Source organism: Gobio gobio (genome assembly GCF_949357685.1).
Source record: "Gobio gobio genome assembly, chromosome: 25".
NCBI classification, from domain to species: Eukaryota; Metazoa; Chordata; class Actinopteri; order Cypriniformes; family Gobionidae; genus Gobio; species Gobio gobio.
In genome coordinates this window covers 25,165,317-25,186,908 of record NC_137121.1, presented here as the reverse complement: position 1 = coordinate 25,186,908, position 21,592 = coordinate 25,165,317, and the positions used below count along the sequence as shown (strand labels likewise).

The 21,592-nt window shown below is 36.4% G+C and overlaps 1 protein-coding gene across 4 annotated transcripts in view; it reads left to right on the top strand.

The window, feature by feature from the left end:
* Window positions 1-1,104: 1,104 nt before the first annotated feature.
* scaper (S-phase cyclin A-associated protein in the ER) overlaps window positions 1,105-21,592 on the top strand; it is a 162,818-nt gene continuing 142,330 nt past the window's right edge. For 2 of the 4 annotated variants that reach the window (XM_079809277.1, XM_079809275.1), the window contains exons 1-3: window positions 1,105-1,372; window positions 17,829-17,946; window positions 19,978-20,054. In XM_079809277.1, coding sequence (XP_079665403.1) covers window positions 1,199-1,372; window positions 17,829-17,946; window positions 19,978-20,054 — 369 coding nt within the window. In that variant the 5' untranslated portion in view covers window positions 1,105-1,198. Of the gene's footprint in view, window positions 1,373-7,692; window positions 8,068-17,828; window positions 17,947-19,977; window positions 20,055-21,592 lie in introns of those variants that run through there. The other 2 variants (XM_079809278.1, XM_079809276.1) reach the window with 2 other exon arrangements.

The window sequence follows — 21,592 nt, the reverse complement described above, 5'->3', positions numbered from 1 at the left end:
AATTTTTTTTTAGATATAGTTTAGATATAAGTTTTATGTAATAAAAAAAAACACTTTGATACAACTTTTGATGGGAAATTAAAATCATAATCTACAAATAGAATTGTATCTTTTTCTAGAAATGGAGAAAAAAAAAATTTGTGTGTATTTTTATGATAATATATAGTGTGTATGTACATATATAGTACCAGTCAAAGTTTTTGAAAGAAGTCCTTAGGCTCACCAAGGCTGAATTTATTTGATCAAAAATACAGAAAAAACTAATATTGTGAAATATTATTACAATGTAAAATAATGGTTTTATATTTTAATATACTTAAAAATACAATTTATTGATGTGATGCATCATGCAAAACGGAATATTTAGCATCATTAGGCCAGTCTTCAGTCACATGATCCTTCAGAAAAAAAAAAAATATATATATATATATATATATATATATATATATATATATATATATATAATTTAATCTTACAAAATCGAAATAAGTACAATAATTTGTTAAATAATGGTATAATTAATTAATTTATAGTTGTGTGTGTTTATTTCTAATATGGTAATTATATAGCATACCAAATATACATTTTATATTAAACTACATTCTGCTTTGGGCCTAAAATTCACATTTTGCCTATTTCAATTTTAAATCAAAATAAATAATTTCCCCCCATGTGCACACAGTGCTAAAATCATTACCATAGTATATTATTAGAAGTCTATTTGGATTATTTTTAAATATATAGTTAATATGCAATCTACTCTCGCCACCCTGTTATATTATGATACTTTGACTTACATTGCACATCATGCACTAAATATTTCATCAGCCTTTTAGTAAAAGTGTCTAATTTTAGCGTTTTATGTAATTTTTTTGTCAATATATCTTTGATATTATGTTGGACGATATTGGAAGAATAATATCAATCATGTATTATTTATTGTATGATATAAGCAACTACTTATTCTAATAACTGACAACAACAATAGCTTGTAACCATGGTGTTTCTGTTTTGACGGGTCCATGTTGAACGTTGTCTCAGTCCAGTCCTCCAGTCCAGCTGGCGGCGTTACATTATCTCTTGTGCTCTACATGATCCGTGAGTTTTCAGTGTAAAAGAAGAGGAGGCCTGTTTAATTTCTCGCCCTCTGGTTGCGAAGTTGTCGTCCGCTGAAAGTCGCTCGTTTGACACCGGGCTCATGTCGAAGGACGGCCGGCACGATGGGCGCCGTCGCGGCGCGGGTCAGCAGCACCGGTTCGGCCCGAGATCGGGTCAGAGCGGAGACGGCAGAGACAGATCGGCCAGTAACAGCTCTGGATCATCTCATGGAGGAGGGAAAGCCAGGAATACGCCCATCAACATCGCCCTAAAGGTAACAAGCAACGGCTGCCTCAAAACACACTGACCTGCCTACTTAGACAGCATTTTTGGGAAGCATTCTGGACGCTGTGAACGCGCCTGTGAAGCCCAAAGCTGCTGTATAGGTTGGCAGCTGTCAGTGATGGTGTTAGAGCCTTGCCCTTACTGAGTTACTATGGTAACAATGCTCTCCTTTCAAAATACCATAGTTGCTACAATACAAAACTGTAGTAAAGTTTTGATGATGCTGTCATTCTGAAAACTCATCATATCTTTAGTAGTCTGTTAAAGACTGTGTATTATGGTATTTTTTGTAAGAAAATGCTGTCTGGGAAGGTGGTAGTCATCATGTGTATGGGCGATGTAACGTACTCGTGGAGCTTCATTTGTGTAGTTATTCTTCACTTGGCTGTTTTAAGATACATTATGGATCTCTGTTTCCCAGATACACAACAGAAAGGCAGCCCAGTAACACACACAACACAATGCAACTTTTATGCCATGCCATATACATGTTATGTTGCATTACTGTCATAATGCAACATGACTGCATAACAGTCATGCAACACTATTTACATGGCAACATAACAGTAATAATGCAACATGACATTTATATCAATATGACAATAACATGGCACAACAACTTAACAGTAATGTAATGCAACATAACAGTTATATGACATAACACAACATAACATTAAAACGATAATATGTCATGGCTTCATAACAGTAATGCAACACAACATTTACATGACATAACAGTAGCACAGTACAACATACCATATTAACATGACAATAACATGACTACATTTCAATAACACAATGCAACACATTTACACAACATAACAGTAATTCAACACAACATTATATTAACATGACAATGACATGTCATGACTACATAACAGTAATGCAATGCAATATAACATTTACATGACAACATAACAGTAATGCAGCATAGCATTTATATGACATAACAGTATATTAGTAACAACACAACATAACAGTACATACTGTAACATTAACATGACCGCAAAACGGTGCATAACAGTAATACAGTGCAACATAACATTAACACTACGATATTATGACAACATAGCAGTGCATAACGGTAATACCAGTACAACGCAACAAAACGGTACATAACATTAACATGACTGCATAACATTACAGTAATATAACTCATCACATGAACACTGTATATAACATAACAACACTAAATTACATACAGTAATACAACTCAACATAGCATGACATAACAATAACACAAAGTAAAATAACATTACCATAACAGTACATGACAATAACATGATGACACAACTGTACATAATAGCAATACAATGCAACATAACATTTACATAACAAACATAGCAGTGCATAACATTACAGGAACACTCCACTTTTTTTGAAAATAGGCTAATTTTCCAACTCCCCTAGAGTTAAACACTGTTTTCGAATCCATTCAGCCGATCTCCGGGTCTGGCGGTAGCACTTTTAGCATAGCTTAGCATAGATCATTGAATCCGATTAGACCGTTAGCATCTCACTCAAAATATGACCAAAGAGTTTAGATATTTTTCCTATGCAATGATATTATGCAGCGCCTGAAAATAGTCCCCAACACGCTCCCTGTGAGAGCAGGTTGTCATGTCGCTGTGTAATATCATTGCGCCGCTGCACACATGGTACGGCTCAAAGTTCCTTGATTATTACGCCGGAATGAGAGTATAGTTCCTAGCCATATCGGCCTAGAAAATCGTAACTTTTCATTTTCTGTCGGTCTTAGTACACGATGTAACTACAGAAAAGTCAAGTTTTAAATAGGAAAAATATGGAAACTCTTTGGTCATTTTTTTGAGTGAGATGCTAACGGTCTAATCAGATTCAATGATCTATGCTAAGCTATGCTAAAAGTGCTACCGCCAGACCCAGAGATCGGCTGAATGGATTTAAAAACGGTAAAACTCAACTGTTTAACTCTAGGAGAGTTGGAAAATGAGCCTATTTTTTAAAAAAGTGGAGCGTTCCTTTAATAGAGTAACAGCAATACAACTCAACATAACATGACCTAACACATAACATTTAACATATCGCAAAATAACATTACCATAACAGTACATGACGTTAACATGAGAGAACATAACTGTACATAACAGTAAAAAAATGCCATTTACATAACATAACAGTAACACCACACAACTTAACAGTACATAATGGTAACATGGCAACATAACATTACAGTAATACAGCGCAACATAACATTAACATGCATTGAGATAATGCAACATTACACATGTTGCACACAGTGAAGTTGACTAGTTCTGCAACACCCTGAAGGTTTTTTTTTTTTTTTTTGCGATAATGACCGACTGACTTATTTAAATTGCACAGCTACTTGTGAAATAAATAAACACAAAGACATGAAATATTGCTTTGAGTTTAAATGGTTTCCTTGTGTGAAAACAAAGAGAGCACAGAGGCTCCAGGAACACCCTTCGGGCTGTAGACCTGCTCGACTTGTTTATTTTGTGATTTATGACCATCGGATGGTATTTTATTTTGCTTATTATAAAGTTGAATAACAAATAAAGACGTGATCATAAGACTGAGACCGCTCTTGAGCTCAGGCAGCAGTTTGTTGAATTCATTAATTCATAATTTTGTTTTTACAAAATGTAAATATAGAGGGTAAATGTAGAGAGTAAATATTTTCTGTGGAACCGGTTTGTCTGTTTTCGCTTATTCAGATAGAGATGGACGTGTGGACGATGGACGAGTGGTAGTTGACATGAATTTGATATTTGTCCTTTCAGACATGTAGAATACCAATTATAAGAAGCTATGGAATTTCATAATTGAGTGTTCCAGGACTGGAAAAGGTTTTAGTTAATGTTTACATAACTAGACTGAACAAAATCAGACAATTATGGGGGGTCCAAAAACCAGTCAGTGTCTGGTGTGACCACCATTTGCCTCACACCTGTGAGGTGGATGGATTATCTCGGCAAAGGAGAAGTGCTCACTAACACAGATTTAGACAGATTTGTGAACAATATTTGAGAGAAATGGGCCTTTTGTGTACATAGAAAAAGTCTTAGATCTTTGAGTTCAGCTCATGAAAAATGGGGGCAAAAACAAAAGTGTTGCGTTTATAATTTTGTTCAGTGTATTTTCTATTTTATTACATCACCATGTTCTTTTTTTAACATAAAAGTATGTATATTGAAACACACAGGCAAACCAAAAATTATTCAGACACTAGATATAATTTTTTTCTAGTGTGTGCAGGACACTATAGCTCATGTAAGTGAGGATAGCAAAATAAAGTAAACTGTGACATATACCCAAACATTCTTCATACAGTGGACCACCAGTAAAATTGATAAACATTTGGGACCAAAATTATTCAGACATTTTGACCTGACCAGTGTTTTTTTTCTTTAATTGCTAATGCCACCTTTTACTCCACAGACTGAACAAAATTTATGCATTGCTTGGTAATTGGTTGACCTAAATTGGTATTATTGGTATTAAATTGGTATTATCCACACGAAGCCAGAGCTTTCCCTATCCAATCTTTTTTTCCCCTCGTGTCAATAAATATCTGCGTACACACGAGAGCACTGAAACCGACTCAAAACGATGTAGTATACATGCCAGACCAGTATGTGGCGCTGTAATTCTGCTACAGAAATGCACTAAATATGGAGAAGAAGTGTTGTGGCTAGAAGGGATACAGCAATGCTAGGAAGTGAGGCAAAATCTCACGATAAAATAACAATAAATACATTTGCTACTTACCAGATTGTGTTTCATTAACGCCTACACCCAACCCTAAACCTACCCTCACAATAATGCAAATACAGTAATCCACCCTTCGCCGCAAGTTTGATTGACAGGTGATCTGACCAATCACATCGCCGAATCTGCCGGTTTGTCCGACAAAGCAGTCAGGAGAGTTAGTAGATTAACGTTGGTGGACTTGAACTTGGAAAAACGGTGTGTACTGATGTCTTTCCGCAGTTGAAACAACATTTCTTTTAGTGTTCATTCGTGTTTATTTCATGCTTATCAATGAACTACAAGGAAGAGAGAATCGGTTCACGAGCAGCTTTAACTGCGGCGCTACAGCGATCACGACACATTAAAGAGACACAAAACGCTATTTATTGTTTACATTTCTTAAAAAAAATGACAATTTCAAAGTTTAGACTTTGTTTCATATCAAAAGTAACTTGCTCTGTCCTGTCTATCGGCGTGTTGTCAGTGTCCTCTTTGCTCCGCTATGTATTTTCTCTACGTGAGAACGTGTGTGTGGTGTGAGAGCGCCATGGGTTGTCGTCGGACATAGCAACAGTAACTAAACGGGGCGGGTCTTTGCGAACGGTCAATTAATGATGCAATATTGATGTGCGCATGCCCAGTGCCCGTAGTTGTATCCCTTCTAGTCTTTACCGGTGTGGGACGTGGGGTGATGACATCACCGTTTCACAAAATATACTGATTGGCTGTACACACGAAAACGCAAGGGTGTCGTTTTCAGATTTTCATGCTCTCAAATCTCCGGCTCCAACTCTGAGTTCTTGTCATTTTATTACCATTTTATAAACTATAGTGAACAAACTGTGATAATGTGAGAAATGTTTGAAGGTGTCTGAATCAATTTTGGTTTGACTGTACATATTTCTGCAGTGTAAAAACCATGCAAAATTCAGCGTTTGTTTAATGTTTGAGAGCAGATTACCTGAGCAAGTTAGTTATAAAGTAACTGTGTTCTTCCAGTTACTAATTTCATTTCCAGATCAAAGGCAGAGCAGTTTATTTATTCAAAATTTCAAAAGTGGATGCTTTGGCGCCTTTTTCCCCATGGAGCATTTATCCATATTTTACCCTATTTACCCACTTCTGTCTAATACCTATTTAAATCATTTATTTAACCCTCTGGTCCTCTTCGGTCAAAAATGACCAAAACATTTTACGTTTTGAATTTTTTTTTTTTTGGCTTCATCAGAATGGGATGACACTTGGTGACTTTTGTCGCATTAGCTATGTGAACACACAAAAAAAATCATGGAGATGATTCGGTTATGTTAAAGGGTCAGAAAAAAAATAGTCATGCTTGTCTCCTTCGCGGTCAAAATTGACCGACATAGGAAATTAATGGGAAATACGCAAAAATACAAAAACACAGGGAATCTTTTGGTGATACAAACCACAAATCAGTCATGATCCAGAAAAAAAGTGCACAGCAATGTAGGGGTGACTCTAAAATATCAAGTGCAAAATAGACACAACCCCCCCCCCCCCCCCCCCCCCCCACACACACACACACACACACACACACACATATGAACTAGTGTGACTATAACACAGAGCACATGTTTGCAAATGTGTGAAACAAAATGAATAATACAGCCAGAATGCAGTAAAAAAACAAACAGCAAGGAAGAGGTTCGACTCTAAAACATCAAGCTTTCAAAACAGATGCACACACTCATGTAAACACACTCAGAGACACACACACAAACCACAATATAATACCCATATAAATGAACCGGAGTGGCTGTATCAATGTGGTAAAATTGAACCAAAATTCTCAAATAAGAGGTTAAAATAAGATCTATTATGCTATGATAAAACACACCTGTTCATTTTTGTTACATTGTTATTCAATTTTTATGTTATATGTTCAAAATGGTCTCCTCTCTGCTCCGATTTGAATGTAATGCATTTAATGCAAAAACTGACACTTCAAATCAACATGAAACAAACAATCTAAACCTTGACAAAAAGTAGTCTTTGAGAATGTCTAAGTATAAATCCAAATCCACAACTTAATATAAGCATTTATGTCTAAAAACACTAGATAATTTATAAGCCACTTTATATAGTTATATAGGAATCTAGTGGTCAAAGCAGGCCATTACATCCGTTTTTTTCTTTTTTTACTCCCACCAGATGGCACTAATCTACCTTCAAATTTTTTTATTTTGAATTGGGGGGGGGGTGACATTTTAAGGCTTCGGTCCGTTTTGACCAACAAGAAGCCAAGTGTGACCCTTAAACGAAGAGGACCAGAGGGTTAATTAGTATAGAAAAATTTGAATATTACATACCGACATTTTCAGTGTGGTCCTCAAATAGCTGTCATCCTCGCGCCGGTGTCTGTTCCACATCTCGTTGGCACATCTCTGTTTACATCTATATCCCCGGTGTGAGTTATGCACCGCTGAGCTCCAATCGGACGTTGAGTCTACAGCGTCTAATGCAGACGCGCTGACACACTCAGCCCTGCCGCCTCCAGCACATGCTGGACGAGTGGGCGGCCTGCCATGTGCACATGACTGCACAGAGAGAGAGGAGCTCTGCGCGATACTCTGCCAAGCTGTGGAGGGGGACCACACCACAACTAAGACAGCAACACAGTAGCAGCAGAGTCGCTGAGCAGTCGAGACGTTTTAAAGAAAGGCTGTCCCGATTGCCAGAAGAAGGAGTCCGTCCTGCTGATTGACAGAGGCATCCACTCGAGTCCGCAGGAGCCATGCTCAACCAGGGGGCTATTTTTGGTCCAGCTGTCAAATGACGAAGTCATGCCGTTCGTGCAGCAGAGATGCTGGTTAAGGGGGTGAACAGGTTGCCATAAGCAAATTCGATAGCATGTCAGGGCCGGATATGGATGAGGAACCTGCTTACAGACTCTGCTTCTACTCTGTACGTACCTTCTGTCCATCATTCTTTCTGTGTCCCTCGATTTGCTTCTGCATTTAGACGCGCTTGAAACTCTATCCTTGCAGTGGCTTGCAGTTCTCGGTATTGTTATTTGTCCTAAAAAAGCAGTTCTTTGTAGCCGGACATCCTTGTTTTGCAGTTCTGAAGTGCTTGGTTGAAGTGCTTTGGTCTAACCCTAATAACCTCGGGTGTGAAGGGGCCTGCTGGTGATTAGGTGATTCATCTCACGCATGCATAGAGCACTGACCTGAGATCAGATACTAACTTGGTTATTTTGTACCGACGAATGCCAAATCGGCTGCAACCCCCCCCCCCCCCAACCCTACTCCGAGGTGCACGACAAATGTAGACTTGGCCCTTCTGTTGCCAGTCAGCTGCCAGAAACCTGGGAAACCCAGAGTAAATATTTACCATCCAAACGTCCTGCTGACAGGCAACAAGTTAGTTTACTTGCATTTTTGTTCATTACAATATTTTTGTCCATTTCATCCTTATTTTCAGACCTCTAGAGAGTAAAGCTGTGTAATGAACGCTGTTGTCATTGGTTAAGTAGGTCAGTTGTGTATTTTAACCCTGAGGACATATAGAGAACGTGACAGGGGTGGGCAGGGGTATGCTGTTTATGCATGTGTAAAAACCAGTGAGCCTTATGAAATATTCCTCTCTGTGAGGGAATATGACAGACGGGACAGATTTGCGTTTCCATAACAGTGCGAAATGGCCAATGAACAACCAAATAATTAGCTACCGTATATGCAACATTTTCGTTTTTTTTAGAGTGTATCAGTGCAGTGTTGCTCACTATCCAGAGTAGCTAAATTGGGAGTGACAAGATTTTGAGATGCTGAAGGCACTGGTTTTAAAGTCCAACATGTAATTAAGTCAGCAAGTCAACAAATCATTCTTTTTAAAGGTGAGGTCTTGGGGACCCACTGTCCTGTAGAGTTTAGCTCCGTAGGATGAAGATCTACGTTTTAAAGAAAATTCCAGGTTCATTGCAATTTGCAAGTTAAAGGGATAGTTCAACCAAAAATGGAAATTACCCCATGATTTATCCATTCTAGGTGTAGTGTATATGACATTCTTCTTTCAGACGAATACAATTGGAGTTATATTAAAGGAAATGTGGCCAAAACTGGTACTGCAATCACTTTCAAATTACTGTAGAGCGGTGTCTCCCCTCTCCCCCTCCCCCTGACTCGATAGGCGAGAAGATAGGCTGCAGGAACGTAGGCTGCTACAAGGAGCTTCCAATGGCAAGTGACAAGTCCTACACAGTTTTTCTGATTCATAACGAGGTCTTTTAGGTTTCGTAAAGTTTTATTTTTTATCCAAAACGTTTGTAGCTGCAGCTGTGGTAACTAGAGCAGAGCTGGCAACCCGGATGCTGAAACACTACTGACTTCGTGATTGGTAGACAGGTGGAGGGTGGCGCTTCAGGCCAAAACACAACATGTCAACATCAGTTGAGGTCCGCAACTTCACTTTTAAATGACAATATCCTGGCCGGACTACTGTTGTCAGTGATATAAATATTTGAAATTAACATGATTTCTTAATGTTCTTAATGATTTTATGATTCATTGAAATACATTTCTTACATACAGTTCCTTTAACCCTCTGGGGTACTTAGGGTCAAAAATGACCCGAAGCGTTTTATAAATAAAAAAAAAAAAATTGTAGCTTCATCGGTATGGTCCCAAACTTGGTGGCTTTATTGGTACTTGGTATATGAACACCCCAAAAAATTGGGGACAGGATTTGAAAAGTCTAAGTGGTCGTATTAATTTCCTATGGGGGTCATTTTTGACCCGAAGGTCCTGAGTGTGACTTTTTTTTTTTACGACCACTTAGACTTTTCAAATCCTGTGTTCATATACCAAGTACCAATAAAGTCACCAAGTTTCGGACCATTCCGATGAAGCTACTATTTTTTTTATTTTTTTTATAAAATGCAAGATCCACTATAGTGGTAAAAATGTGCTATTGCGTGATTAAAAATACTCAATGTGTCCCCCGGATGCCACCGATCTCATTTAAAAAATTGCTTTCATGAGGCCTAGGCTTGACTCTAAAATGAAATACAGCTTTAATAAAAAAAAAAAAAAATATATATATATATATATATATACAGGGAGTGCAGAATTATTAGGCACGTTGATTTTCTGATCATATTTTTTTCCAGGCACATTTGATCAATTCCAAACCACAGTAATCCTAATAACTACTATTGATTTAGTATTTAATAATGTATAAGTGATATATAATTGTTCATGAAGGCTGGAAATGAAAAACACCTTATATTCAGGTGTGCAGAATTATTAGGCATGTTTTCTTTTACAGATAAATTGAGCCAAAAAAGAGATTTAACTCAGACTGAAAAGTCAAAAAGTATTAAATGCCCATGAGAAGGATGCAATACTAATGCAATACTAGACATTGCAGTTAAGGCATGACCATTGGACAGTGAAATGCTCGTTGGGTCAGCAGGATCTAACAAAAACATGTGGTGAAGAAAAGACACCTGTTAACTGCAAAAGAATTAAGAATTAAGGTGAAGAATTAAGGGTGAAACCATCAGGAACCCTTTAGTCTCCAGCGCCACCATTTTCCAGAGCTGCAACCTACCTGGAGTCTCCAGAAGTGCAAGGTGTCAGGATCTCAGAGACTTCAGTTAGGTAAAGAATGCTAAAAAATGACCCCCACTAAATAAGAATCACAAGCTGAAGTGTTGTAAAATACATGAAGAAGGTTTTTTTATAGGCTTTATAGGTTTTATAGGTTGAGAGTGACTCTTGAAGGACCAGCACCACATCCTCTATTACCACTGTTTGAAGAATTCATCTTCCAGAATCTGGCAGTACGTTTTGGGAGTTCATTTTAGTCCATCCTGAAGTCCGTTTTGCAGAGATGGACTAAAATGAACTCCCAAAACGTACTGCCAGATTCTGGAAGATGAATTCTTCAAACAGTGGTACTAGAGGATGTGGTGCTGGTCCTTCAAGAGTCACTCTCAACCTATCTGTCCATAAAGCCTATAAAAAAACCTTCTTCATGTATTTTACAACACTTCAGCTTGTGATTCTTATTTAGTGGGGGTCATTTTTTAGGATTCTTTACCTAACTGAAGTCTCTGAGATCCTGACACCTTGCACTTCTGGAGACTCCAGGTAGGTTGCAGCTCTGGAAAATGGTGGCGCTGGAGACTAAAGGGTTCCTGATGGTTTCACCCTTAATTCTTCACCTTAATTCTTAATTCTTTTGCGGTTAATAGGTGTCTTTTCTCCGCCACATGTTTTTGTCTGACCCTGCTGACCCAACGAGCATTTCACTGTCCAATGGTCATGCCTTAACTGCAATGTCTAGTATTGCATTAGTATTGCATCCTTCTCATGGGCATTTAATACTTTTTGACTTTTCAGTCTGAGTTAAATCTCTTTTTTGGCTCAATTTATCTGTAAAAGAAAACATGCCTAATAATTCTGCACACCTGAATATACGGTGTTTTTCATTTCCAGCCTTCATGAACAATTATATATCACTTATACATTATTAAATACTAAATCAATAGTAGTTATTAGGATTACTGTGGTTTGGAATTGGTCAAATGTGCCTGGAAAAAAAATATGATCAGAAAATCAACGTGCCTAATAATTCTGCACTCCCTGTATATATATATATATATATATATACAGTTTAAATGATATTTATATACTTATAACATTACTTTTTTTACTTGTCAAACTTAAATTAAAACATTTAATTGGAAAATCAATTATAAGTTTCATTCATCATCATACACAATGTATATAATGAAAATATAAGAAAAGAGGTGTCACTCCTGACATAGATCACTGAGTGCCCACAGCCTAAGCACAGTTAAAAAACATTACAGAAACTTCCAGAAATGTCCAACACAACTGAACATTAAACACTAACATTAACATTTTTCCCTTTACAGAAAAACACATAAAATAACACTTTAATGTAACAACTAAAATGTTGTTTTAACACAACTTAATTAAGTAAACTTCAGTTTTAAATATATTAGATTGATTGAACACAATTAAATTAAGTTTACAAAATTAGATATGTTTAAGTAAAGTGAACAGAATTTAAATGTCATATCTACTGTATGAAGGGCCTGAATAATTTTTTTGAGTGAGCTTTTCTTCAATATTTGATGTATGTTGGAATAAATCCATAATGTTTTTATGACAGCCACCATTTACATGTTTATATTTAAAAAAACAAAAACAAATTGGAGCTGAAACATTATTACTATCATTTGTCATTAAAATGTCATTATTCTAACATTACTGTGAAAAATTCCTTGTGTCCGTGTTGTCCCGATACTGGATTTTTCTAACTTCGATACGATACCTTGAAAAATATTGATTTTTGATACCATGGGGAAAACTTCCGTATATAATGCCATGCAGATATTTTTATTTGTATCTCATAATTTGATAATGTGGGTAATTTTGCAGCAATAGCTTACACAGAGCACAGGGAGGCTTTATTTGAAACTGAACTAAATTTACCAAAAAAAGACTGTAATAAAGTAAAGAGTCAATAATAAAATAAGAACAAATTAGCAAATTGTAAATGATAGCACAAGTAAATAGATTCGAATAAACGAACACATGAAATGAACATGGCTTTAATTTTTTCAGGCTAGCATTCAGGAATGCTAAAGTAAATAAAGGAATACCAGTCTTCATTGTAAAAAGTAAATGCAGATTAATGCTTACAATTAAAGTTACAAGAGTGTTTTGACAACACTAATTTGTATACAAATGAGTTCATTTAAATCTGTATGTACCATATAATGTACCAACTGACAGGGTTCCCAGTATAGTTTACAGCATTAGTTGAGAGATTATTTCGATTTTCTTGAGAAAATTGGCCACGTATTGTACCTGATGTAGTTTATCCAAATGAATGGATATAGAATCAAAATCTAATTGAATTGGAACTTAATTGAATCGCAAGCTTGTAAATTGAAAATCAAATTGAGAAAATTGGCCAATAGCCCTATTACGGTCACGGTTCTGTTAGTTTGGACTTTTTGTGTTTCTCCACCTTCTGCCTGAGTTAATCATTTGTTGTCATGGACACTCATTATGTTCAGCTGTTCACTTATTAATATGCTCATTATCACATGTATATATGCTCAGTTCTGTTTGAGTTGATTTTGTATACTCTGCTCTTGTGGTTTATCCTGTGGATTTATTAAATATTGTTTAACCTTTATCTTCCTCTTCAAGTGCTTTTATACAACCACGTGACAATTATAAACAAATGATTTTAAAGTGACAGCAGACTAATAATTGATATAGTTTTTAATTATACTATAATGTTGAATATCTATCAGTAATGTTTAAAAAATCTATTTCATAGAGACGTCAGTAGCAGTATTAGAATCAGTGATACTGGCCTTCATTCATAAAAATATGCCATTACAACAAATATTTAAAAAAAAGACTGTCTTTATGTTGTTTCTACATTAATTTGGAGAGTAGTGAAATTATTACAATATAAAAATATTAAAAACAGAACAATTTGTGATGTTTTTTTTTTTTTTTAAAGCAGTTGACAACAATTGATGACACCAATCAATTGTATTATAACATTTTTGAAGTGGCCCCATTCACATTTTGGATGTGGACAAGTACAGGGACGTGCACAGGGGGGTTGCTCAGGTTGCCCGGGCAACTGCCCATATGCCCTTCTCGACTCACGTTGCCCTTCCGAGGTGGACAAAAATAAATACAAAAATCGTACAATGGATGCAGAATTTCACGTAGGCATTAAAAAAAAATCGCAAACTCTCATTCACTTCCATATTCGGGCACCCGTCCGAAAGTGAAAGTCAGTAGGGGGGATTCGAAGGGCACACTTTGTTTACGTGGCTGCAGCGCTGCACGCGACCGGCACCTGAGCCTACATGAGCGGCACTAAAAGGAGCATTGTTGCCAGGGTCGCGGTTTTCCCTAAATATTATTTTAAAAAAAGGAGTCGCGGGAAAGGTTACGGAACAAAAATTGCAGGCAAAAAAATATATGAAAATGGAACCGTTTATTAGTTTGTATTGTTCCCCCGGGAATGAATACTTGGCAACAACCGCTGCTGCTTGTGTGCATTTGACATAACCTCATCACACGAGTTATGGTTGTAGTAGAAGCATCGGTTCGGTTGTCCGTGGAAGAACAAGCAGCATTATAAATGGAGAAAAACCATCACTGCAAATGCTTTCTCTCTTTACTGCTGAAATCTATTCAGAAAGGTGGGGAAGAGAGCACAAATGTCTAAAAGAAAACAGCCCTAAGATTGTATATAGTTCTATAGTTCTGTATATATATATATATATATATATATATATATATATATATATATATATATACATACACTATACCAGTCAAAAGTTTGGAAACTGTACTATTTTAATTGTTTTTAAAGAAGTCTCTTCTGCTCACCAAGGCTGCATTTATGTTATTAAAAATACAAAATAAGCTGTAATATTGTGAAATATTACTTAAATGTTAAGTAACTGTTTTCTTTTTGAGTATATTTTAAAATGTAATTTATTCCTGTGATCAATTTAAATTTAATACAGATCAATTTATGATTAATTCAAAGAAATTAATACATTTATTCAGCAAGAATGCATTAAATTGATCAAGTATAGACATTTATAATGTTGCAAAAGCTTTATATTTCAGATCAATGCTTTTTTTTTTAAACTTTCTTTTCATTAAATAATCCTGAAAAAAAGGTGCACAACTGTTATTCAACATTGATAATAATCAGAACTGTTTCTTGAGATATATTATATAATTGCATATATTGCATATTAGAATGATTTCTAAAGGATCATGTGAATCACAGAAATAAATTGTATTTCAAAATATATTCAAATAGAAAAAAGTTAGCCTATTTTAAATTGTAAAAATATTTCACTATAGTACTGTTTTTGCTGTATTTTGGTTCAAATAAACGCAGCCTTGGTGAGCAGAAGAGACTTCTTTCAAAAACAATCAAAATAGTACAGTTAAAAATAGTCAGTTTCCAAACTTTTAATGTATACATACATACATACATACATACATACATACATACATACATACATACATACATACATACATACATACATACATACATACATACATACATACATACATACTGTTGACATGATGTTGAATAACCAGCAATCTTTATATCTCTTGTGCTTGTATGATTTGCCAGTGGTGATAATTTATGGTGACAAGTAAGAAGGTGTGAATTAATGGTATTTATTACAATGATAAATGTCCTTAACTTGGGACAGAATAAGCTCATTTTTGCCAGTTGCTAAAAGCACTACTACTATATATGGGACAAGCATTAAAAAGGGCAAGCACTTGGATATCTTCAATGGCCAGAGTATAGCTTGCACTTTTCTTTTTTTCTCCTTCCAAGTGGTGCTCAAAGTAAAAATAAGCATTTTTGAATGAACGGTTTAAAGGAACAGGCTGACTTTTTGGGACATTAGCTTAATCACCATATCCCCCAGAGTTAGATAAGTCCATACATGCCATTCTCATCTTCGTGCGTGCCATAACTCTGTCTGATGCAACCCACCGCTAGCCTAGCTTAGCACAAAGACTGGAGGTAAATGGCTCCAGCTAGCCTACTGCTCAATAATGCTGGGTACACATCTTATAAGATTTTCAAAATGTGATAGACCACACACATGAGGACAAATAATCCTAGATTGAACCGTTTTGCTCCTATAATGTGTGGTGTGCCATGATGTGACAAAGACAGCACACCACACACGAACAGATTTTCAACCAGAGTCCCGACTGTAAACACAGGAATTCTCGCAAAATCTTGCGAGACTTCAGAATAAGTATGGCGGTGATTGGCACAAATATCAATTTCGATCTTGATTCAATATCAATTCATATAGCCTACTGTACATATAAGGAAAGTGTGCCTTTTTAGCACTATTTTAAACTTTTCTTGGGTAAATTATTTTTGCTTGGAATCATTAATATTCACTTGTGTGTGCTTATGCTATAGGTATCATTAAAAATATTAGGATGTAAATTGTTAACGTTTTAAAATTTCACATTTAAAGAAATCTAGTGTTTGATCATAAATATGTATTTAAATGCAAAACCTAAAAATAAGGAAGCAGTTATGATCTGCAATACTTTGAGCAACCAGACTAGATACATGTATATGTGAGCGCTCCGTGAAGCACGTACATGAGCGTGCACGCCGCCGGGAGATGAGAGCATGTCGGAACTGTTTTTCCACGACTCTGGCTTTAACTTTTATGCCACATTAGCGCCAAAACGCTATATTTATTGTTTGAATTTCGTATTCTAGTTTAAAAGCTTAGACTATAAAGTTTCAAATCAAAAGCAGGGTTGAGAGAAAGAGAGAGAGACACATGAGTGACAGAGAGATGGAGAGAGAGAGCATGGAAAGGAAATGAACGAATACGCTGCGTGTTTTAAATAGCGTTGTGGCGGCCGGTTGATTCTGTGGCGCACCGCCACTAATTAGTCTATGCGTGGGAAACACTGATGTTACAGAGTGAGCTAGATGAGTAATGGTAAAAAAAAAAATCACACTGCTGTTTCTTTATAATTGTTGTCCTCTGGTGTCTCTTGGAAAATAGCTATATTATTCTCTTTGAAATTGCCTTATTAAATAAACTTTAAATGATTGTTTTTATAGTCGGAGTTATAGTCAGTTCATGACTATTTCATCTCTCAGCGTGCTTTCGGATTGAAAATTATTTCGTTTCACGTGAGTGTGCGCGCGTTTGTCCTCGGGGTTCCCCCCACACATCAGGATTTCTGATCGTAAATATTCACGATTCGCGATCGGGACGCTCCGACGTTCTTCCGAGCAGGTTCGGACACTCTTAACACACTTCACACCATAGGAAAATCTGATAAAATAATCTTTAGAACCATCAAGATAATCGGGACATAGCTAGGATTGTCGGAAGGGGGGAAATCGGCCCAAAATCAGCCCGATTATCTTTTGGTGTGTACCCAGCATAAGTGACAAAATAACGCCAACATTTTCCTATTTACATGTTGTGATGTGTATAGTTACATTGTGTACTAAGACCGACGGAAAATTAAAAGTTGTGATTTTCTAGGCCGGTATGGCTTGGAACTATACTCTCATTCCTGCGTAATAATCAAGGAACTTTTCTGCTGTAACATGGGTGCTGCTGCGCAATGATATTACACCGCGTCTGAAAATAGGCTAACTTCCGTCCACATAACCAACGTGACAACCTGCTTGCACAGGGAGCGTGCTGGGCACGGAGATGAGAATGGTATGAATGGACTTCTCTAACTCTGGGGGATACGGTGAATAAGCTAAAGTCCCAAAAAGTCGGCGTGTTCCTTTAATGACTCTCAAAGGCCGCCACTTACTGGCGTAACAATGTAAGCTGCACTGACTGACAGCCTGTCTAGCAGAGATGAGAGACAAGTCCCAGTGCTGATACTGGTAAAATGTCTTGGAAAGCCTCTCATCCACTCAGATTCGAGGATTGGAACTAACTGTTAGACATATAACAATAGACCAATGCTCTTTTATATAGCAAAAAAAAAGAGAAAAGATTGCGATAATATCTCAATATTGAGCCACTCAAAATCACAACAGGGGAAATTCATTCACTGAAATAAGTTTCTTCTAAATTTCTTATGTTTTTCTTCTTGCTACAGGCCTCTTTCCAGCGGTCCAACAGCCATGACAAGGTGAGGAAGATCGTGGCAGAGGAAGGCCGGGCTGCTCGAAACCTCATCGCATGGAGTGTTCCAGTGGAAAGCAAGGAGGAAGAGGGTTAGATCCGAGTCATGCACACATATAATAATTAATGTTGGCATTTGCAATGCTTTATGGGAGATGGGGCGTAGATCCTGAAGTAGCCTACCTAGGGTGAAAAAATACATCAAGTAAATGCTAGGTTGAGATTAGATTTGCGCCCGTGCTATCTAAGAATTTTTATGAGAAATAATATTAGCAGATTTTATATAGAGCTCTTATACTCACCAAGGCTACATTTATTTGATCATAAGTAAAAAATAGTATGCCCCATACGCAACAAACTGCGATGCACTGTGTATTCAGACACCTTTCTATCAGAACCAGCATTAACTTCTTGAGCAATTTGAGCCACAGTAGCTCGTCTGTACAATAGCCTTCGCTCCCCACGTGCATTAATGAGCCTTGGCCGCCCATGACCCTGTTCACCACTGTTCCTTCCTTGGAGCACTTTTGATAGAGACTGACCACTGCAGACCAGGAACACCCCACAAGAGCTGCAGTTTTGGAGATGCTCTGACCCAGTCGTCTAACCATCACAATTTTGCCCTTATCAAACTCGCTCAAATCCTTACACTTGCCCATTTTTCCTGCTTCTAACACATCAACTTTGAGGACAAAATGTTCACTTGCTGCCTAATATATCCCACCCACTAACAGGTGCCGTGATGAAGAGATAATCAGTGTTATTCACTTCACCGGTCATAATGCTATGCCTGATCGGTGTATGTATATGATTCATTGCTTTTACTTGTAGTCATGAGCAGTCTCACATCCCACTCAGCTCAACACCCATCAGGCAACCACTTAAAATGCATCCAGCTTTGTAAAGCGTGTCCATTTGCAAAGCAAATGTAGGCGATGAACAAGTGCTCCAAATCTGTCATCCCCCTCTCGTACCTGTAGTTACAGTACACTCTTTGTCGCAGAGTTTGCGGAATCCTCCTGAGTGTGTATAAGCTGACCCAGATCCTCTGTTTCACTGTCAGCGCTGACAGGTCACCACAGGAGTCTTTTGTTAGTTTGGGACTGCAGTATGTGCTCGGTCGGAGCAAACAGGATTCACCAGTGCCTGCATTCGTCCAGCACTGGGACCGTTTCTGGATCAGGGGTACACTTAATAGTTAGAAGTTCTGATTGAGAATCAGTGTTGACCCCTCATATCCTGATAAAGAGGATTATATTGACTAGAGGAGGCTGATCCTAGATGACTGCAGAAAGCTGATCATGTTCTTATAGATTTTGTATAGACTTTTTGTTACATTATTTTCATGACAATCAGTTATTATTAGCGTTATATAAATGAACTAATTTCTTTTTCAGTTTTTTTTTTTAGTGTTCATTATTTTCATTAATTAGTGTTCATTAATCACAATTTTAAAAAGCATAAATTCAGTACAACATATACTACTCTGATTTAATTGTTTTATTATATGGTGTAAATATTATATTTCAAATTTTATTTATCTATTTAATTATAATATATTTATTTTATTATTCTTACAAAAATAAAACAATTAAATACATAATTAAATATAGTTTAAATAATAAAAAATATAATGATTTTATTTAATAAAAATACAATTATCAAGTAATAAATAAAAAAATTAAATGTGATCAAATAAATTACTTTTATTTGACTGAATTTTTATTTATTTACAAGTGTTTTTAAATGTATTTACATTGCAGTAATGTTAATGGGGTGGATGGATCTTGGGGATCCTAAAAATCGTAATTTTGCATGTTGTTTTTCTGTGCCAGTGCTATTCACAATATATATATTTTTTTAAATAGCATGCATGTAGACAAATATAAAAAGTATTACTATGCTACATTGTAGTAATATAACATCATCTTGGGAATAAAAAACTGTATTTTTTGACTGGCATTTGTTTTATTTTTAAATCTGAAAGTTCAGACTTTGTGTGACTTGGTCTTAAGTTTTATAATTGTTTTGATGTCATTCATCTGAATTTAATAGGTGGAATATTTTGTACAAATAAAGTAATGTGACATTTATCTCCACTGTATTCTTCTGTTCACGTGCAGCTAAAGCAAAGATTCACGTTAACAGCAGCGCAAGAGCTCAGCGAATCAACTCCGGGCTCCACAGGAACAAAAAGCAGGTGCGCATCATTTGTTCGAAATTACTCACCCTCAAGCCATCCTAGGTGTATATGACATTCTTCTTTCAGACAAATAAAATCTGACTTGTATTAAAAATGTCCTGGCTCTTCAAAGCTTTATAATGGGAGCTAATGGCTGTTTCTGTTTTGAAGTCCATAAAAGTGCATCTATCCATCATATAACTGCTCCACACGGCTCCAGGGGGTTAATAAAGGCCTTCTTCTGAAGTGAAGCAATGCGTTTGTGTACGAAAAATATCCATATTTAAAACTTTATAAACCGTAATCTCTAACTTGCGCTAACTCTCATACGCACGTTCACGACAGACTAGCTAAATATTCACAAGAGACTAAAAATATCTATATGTAAATCTTTACAAACTGTAATCTCTAAGTTTTAAATATGGATCTTTTTCCTACACAAACGCATCTATAGGCCTATATTAACCCCCCTGGAACCGTGTGGATTACTTTTATGATGGATGATAGATGCACTTTTATGGACTTTAAAACAGAAACAGCCATTCACTGCCATTATAAAGCTTGGATTAGACAGGACATGTTTTAATATAACTCCGATTGTGTTCGTCTGAAAGAAGAATGTCATATACACCTAGGATGGCTTGAGGGTGAGTAAATCATGGGGTCATTTTCATTTTTTGGTGAACTATCCCTTAAATTAAAACCTACAGTCATCAAAAACACAAATGTGATGCACTACAGTTTCTCATTGTAAAATGTCTCTTTTTGCATCCACAACAAATCTGTTAGTTAAGAAACCTGGATTAATAAAAAACAAATAACCTGAAACATGCATACACTTTGGCCAGTTTACAAATAAAACAAACGGGTCTAAATGAGTTCCCTTTAAAGAAAAGGGATCATTTAAGCAGGAAGCTTTGAATTGGAAAGCTTTTACTCATGTTAAACACTAGGGGGTGACAGAGACCTTTCATTTCATCCTCTTGCTTGTGTGGTTCTAATTTCCATTTTTTTCATGATTTGACCTCAGTGATGGTTAAAACAGCTGTTAGTCCATAAAGTTAAAGGGTTAGTTCACCCAAAAATGAGTCATCAATTACTCGCCCTCATGTTGTTTCAAACCCGTAAGACTTTCATTCATCTTCAGAACACAAATGGAGATCTTTTTGATGAAATCTAAGAGCTCTGTCCTTCCATTGACCACTAAAGAGATGGTAAAACTAACCCATATGAATTGAGCGGTTTAGTGCGAATTTTCTGAAGAGTCACGATCATTTTATATGATTAACATAAACATTAACATAAACCTAAGCTCAACCGAACCTGCTTGACACGTGAGAAGAACAAACCTCATTGGTTCTAAAGCTTGAGCTTCCGTTTACCATATCTGATGTGTGCATTGATGAATGTTTATATGTGAATAAAAGCCTAAATTCAATCTGTACATCATATGAAGCAATCAAGTCTCTTCAGAAAATTTTAACTAAACCGCTCTATACATGTGGATTCGTTTTACGATCTCTTTATGAACTTTTTGAAGCGTCAAAGTGGTACTT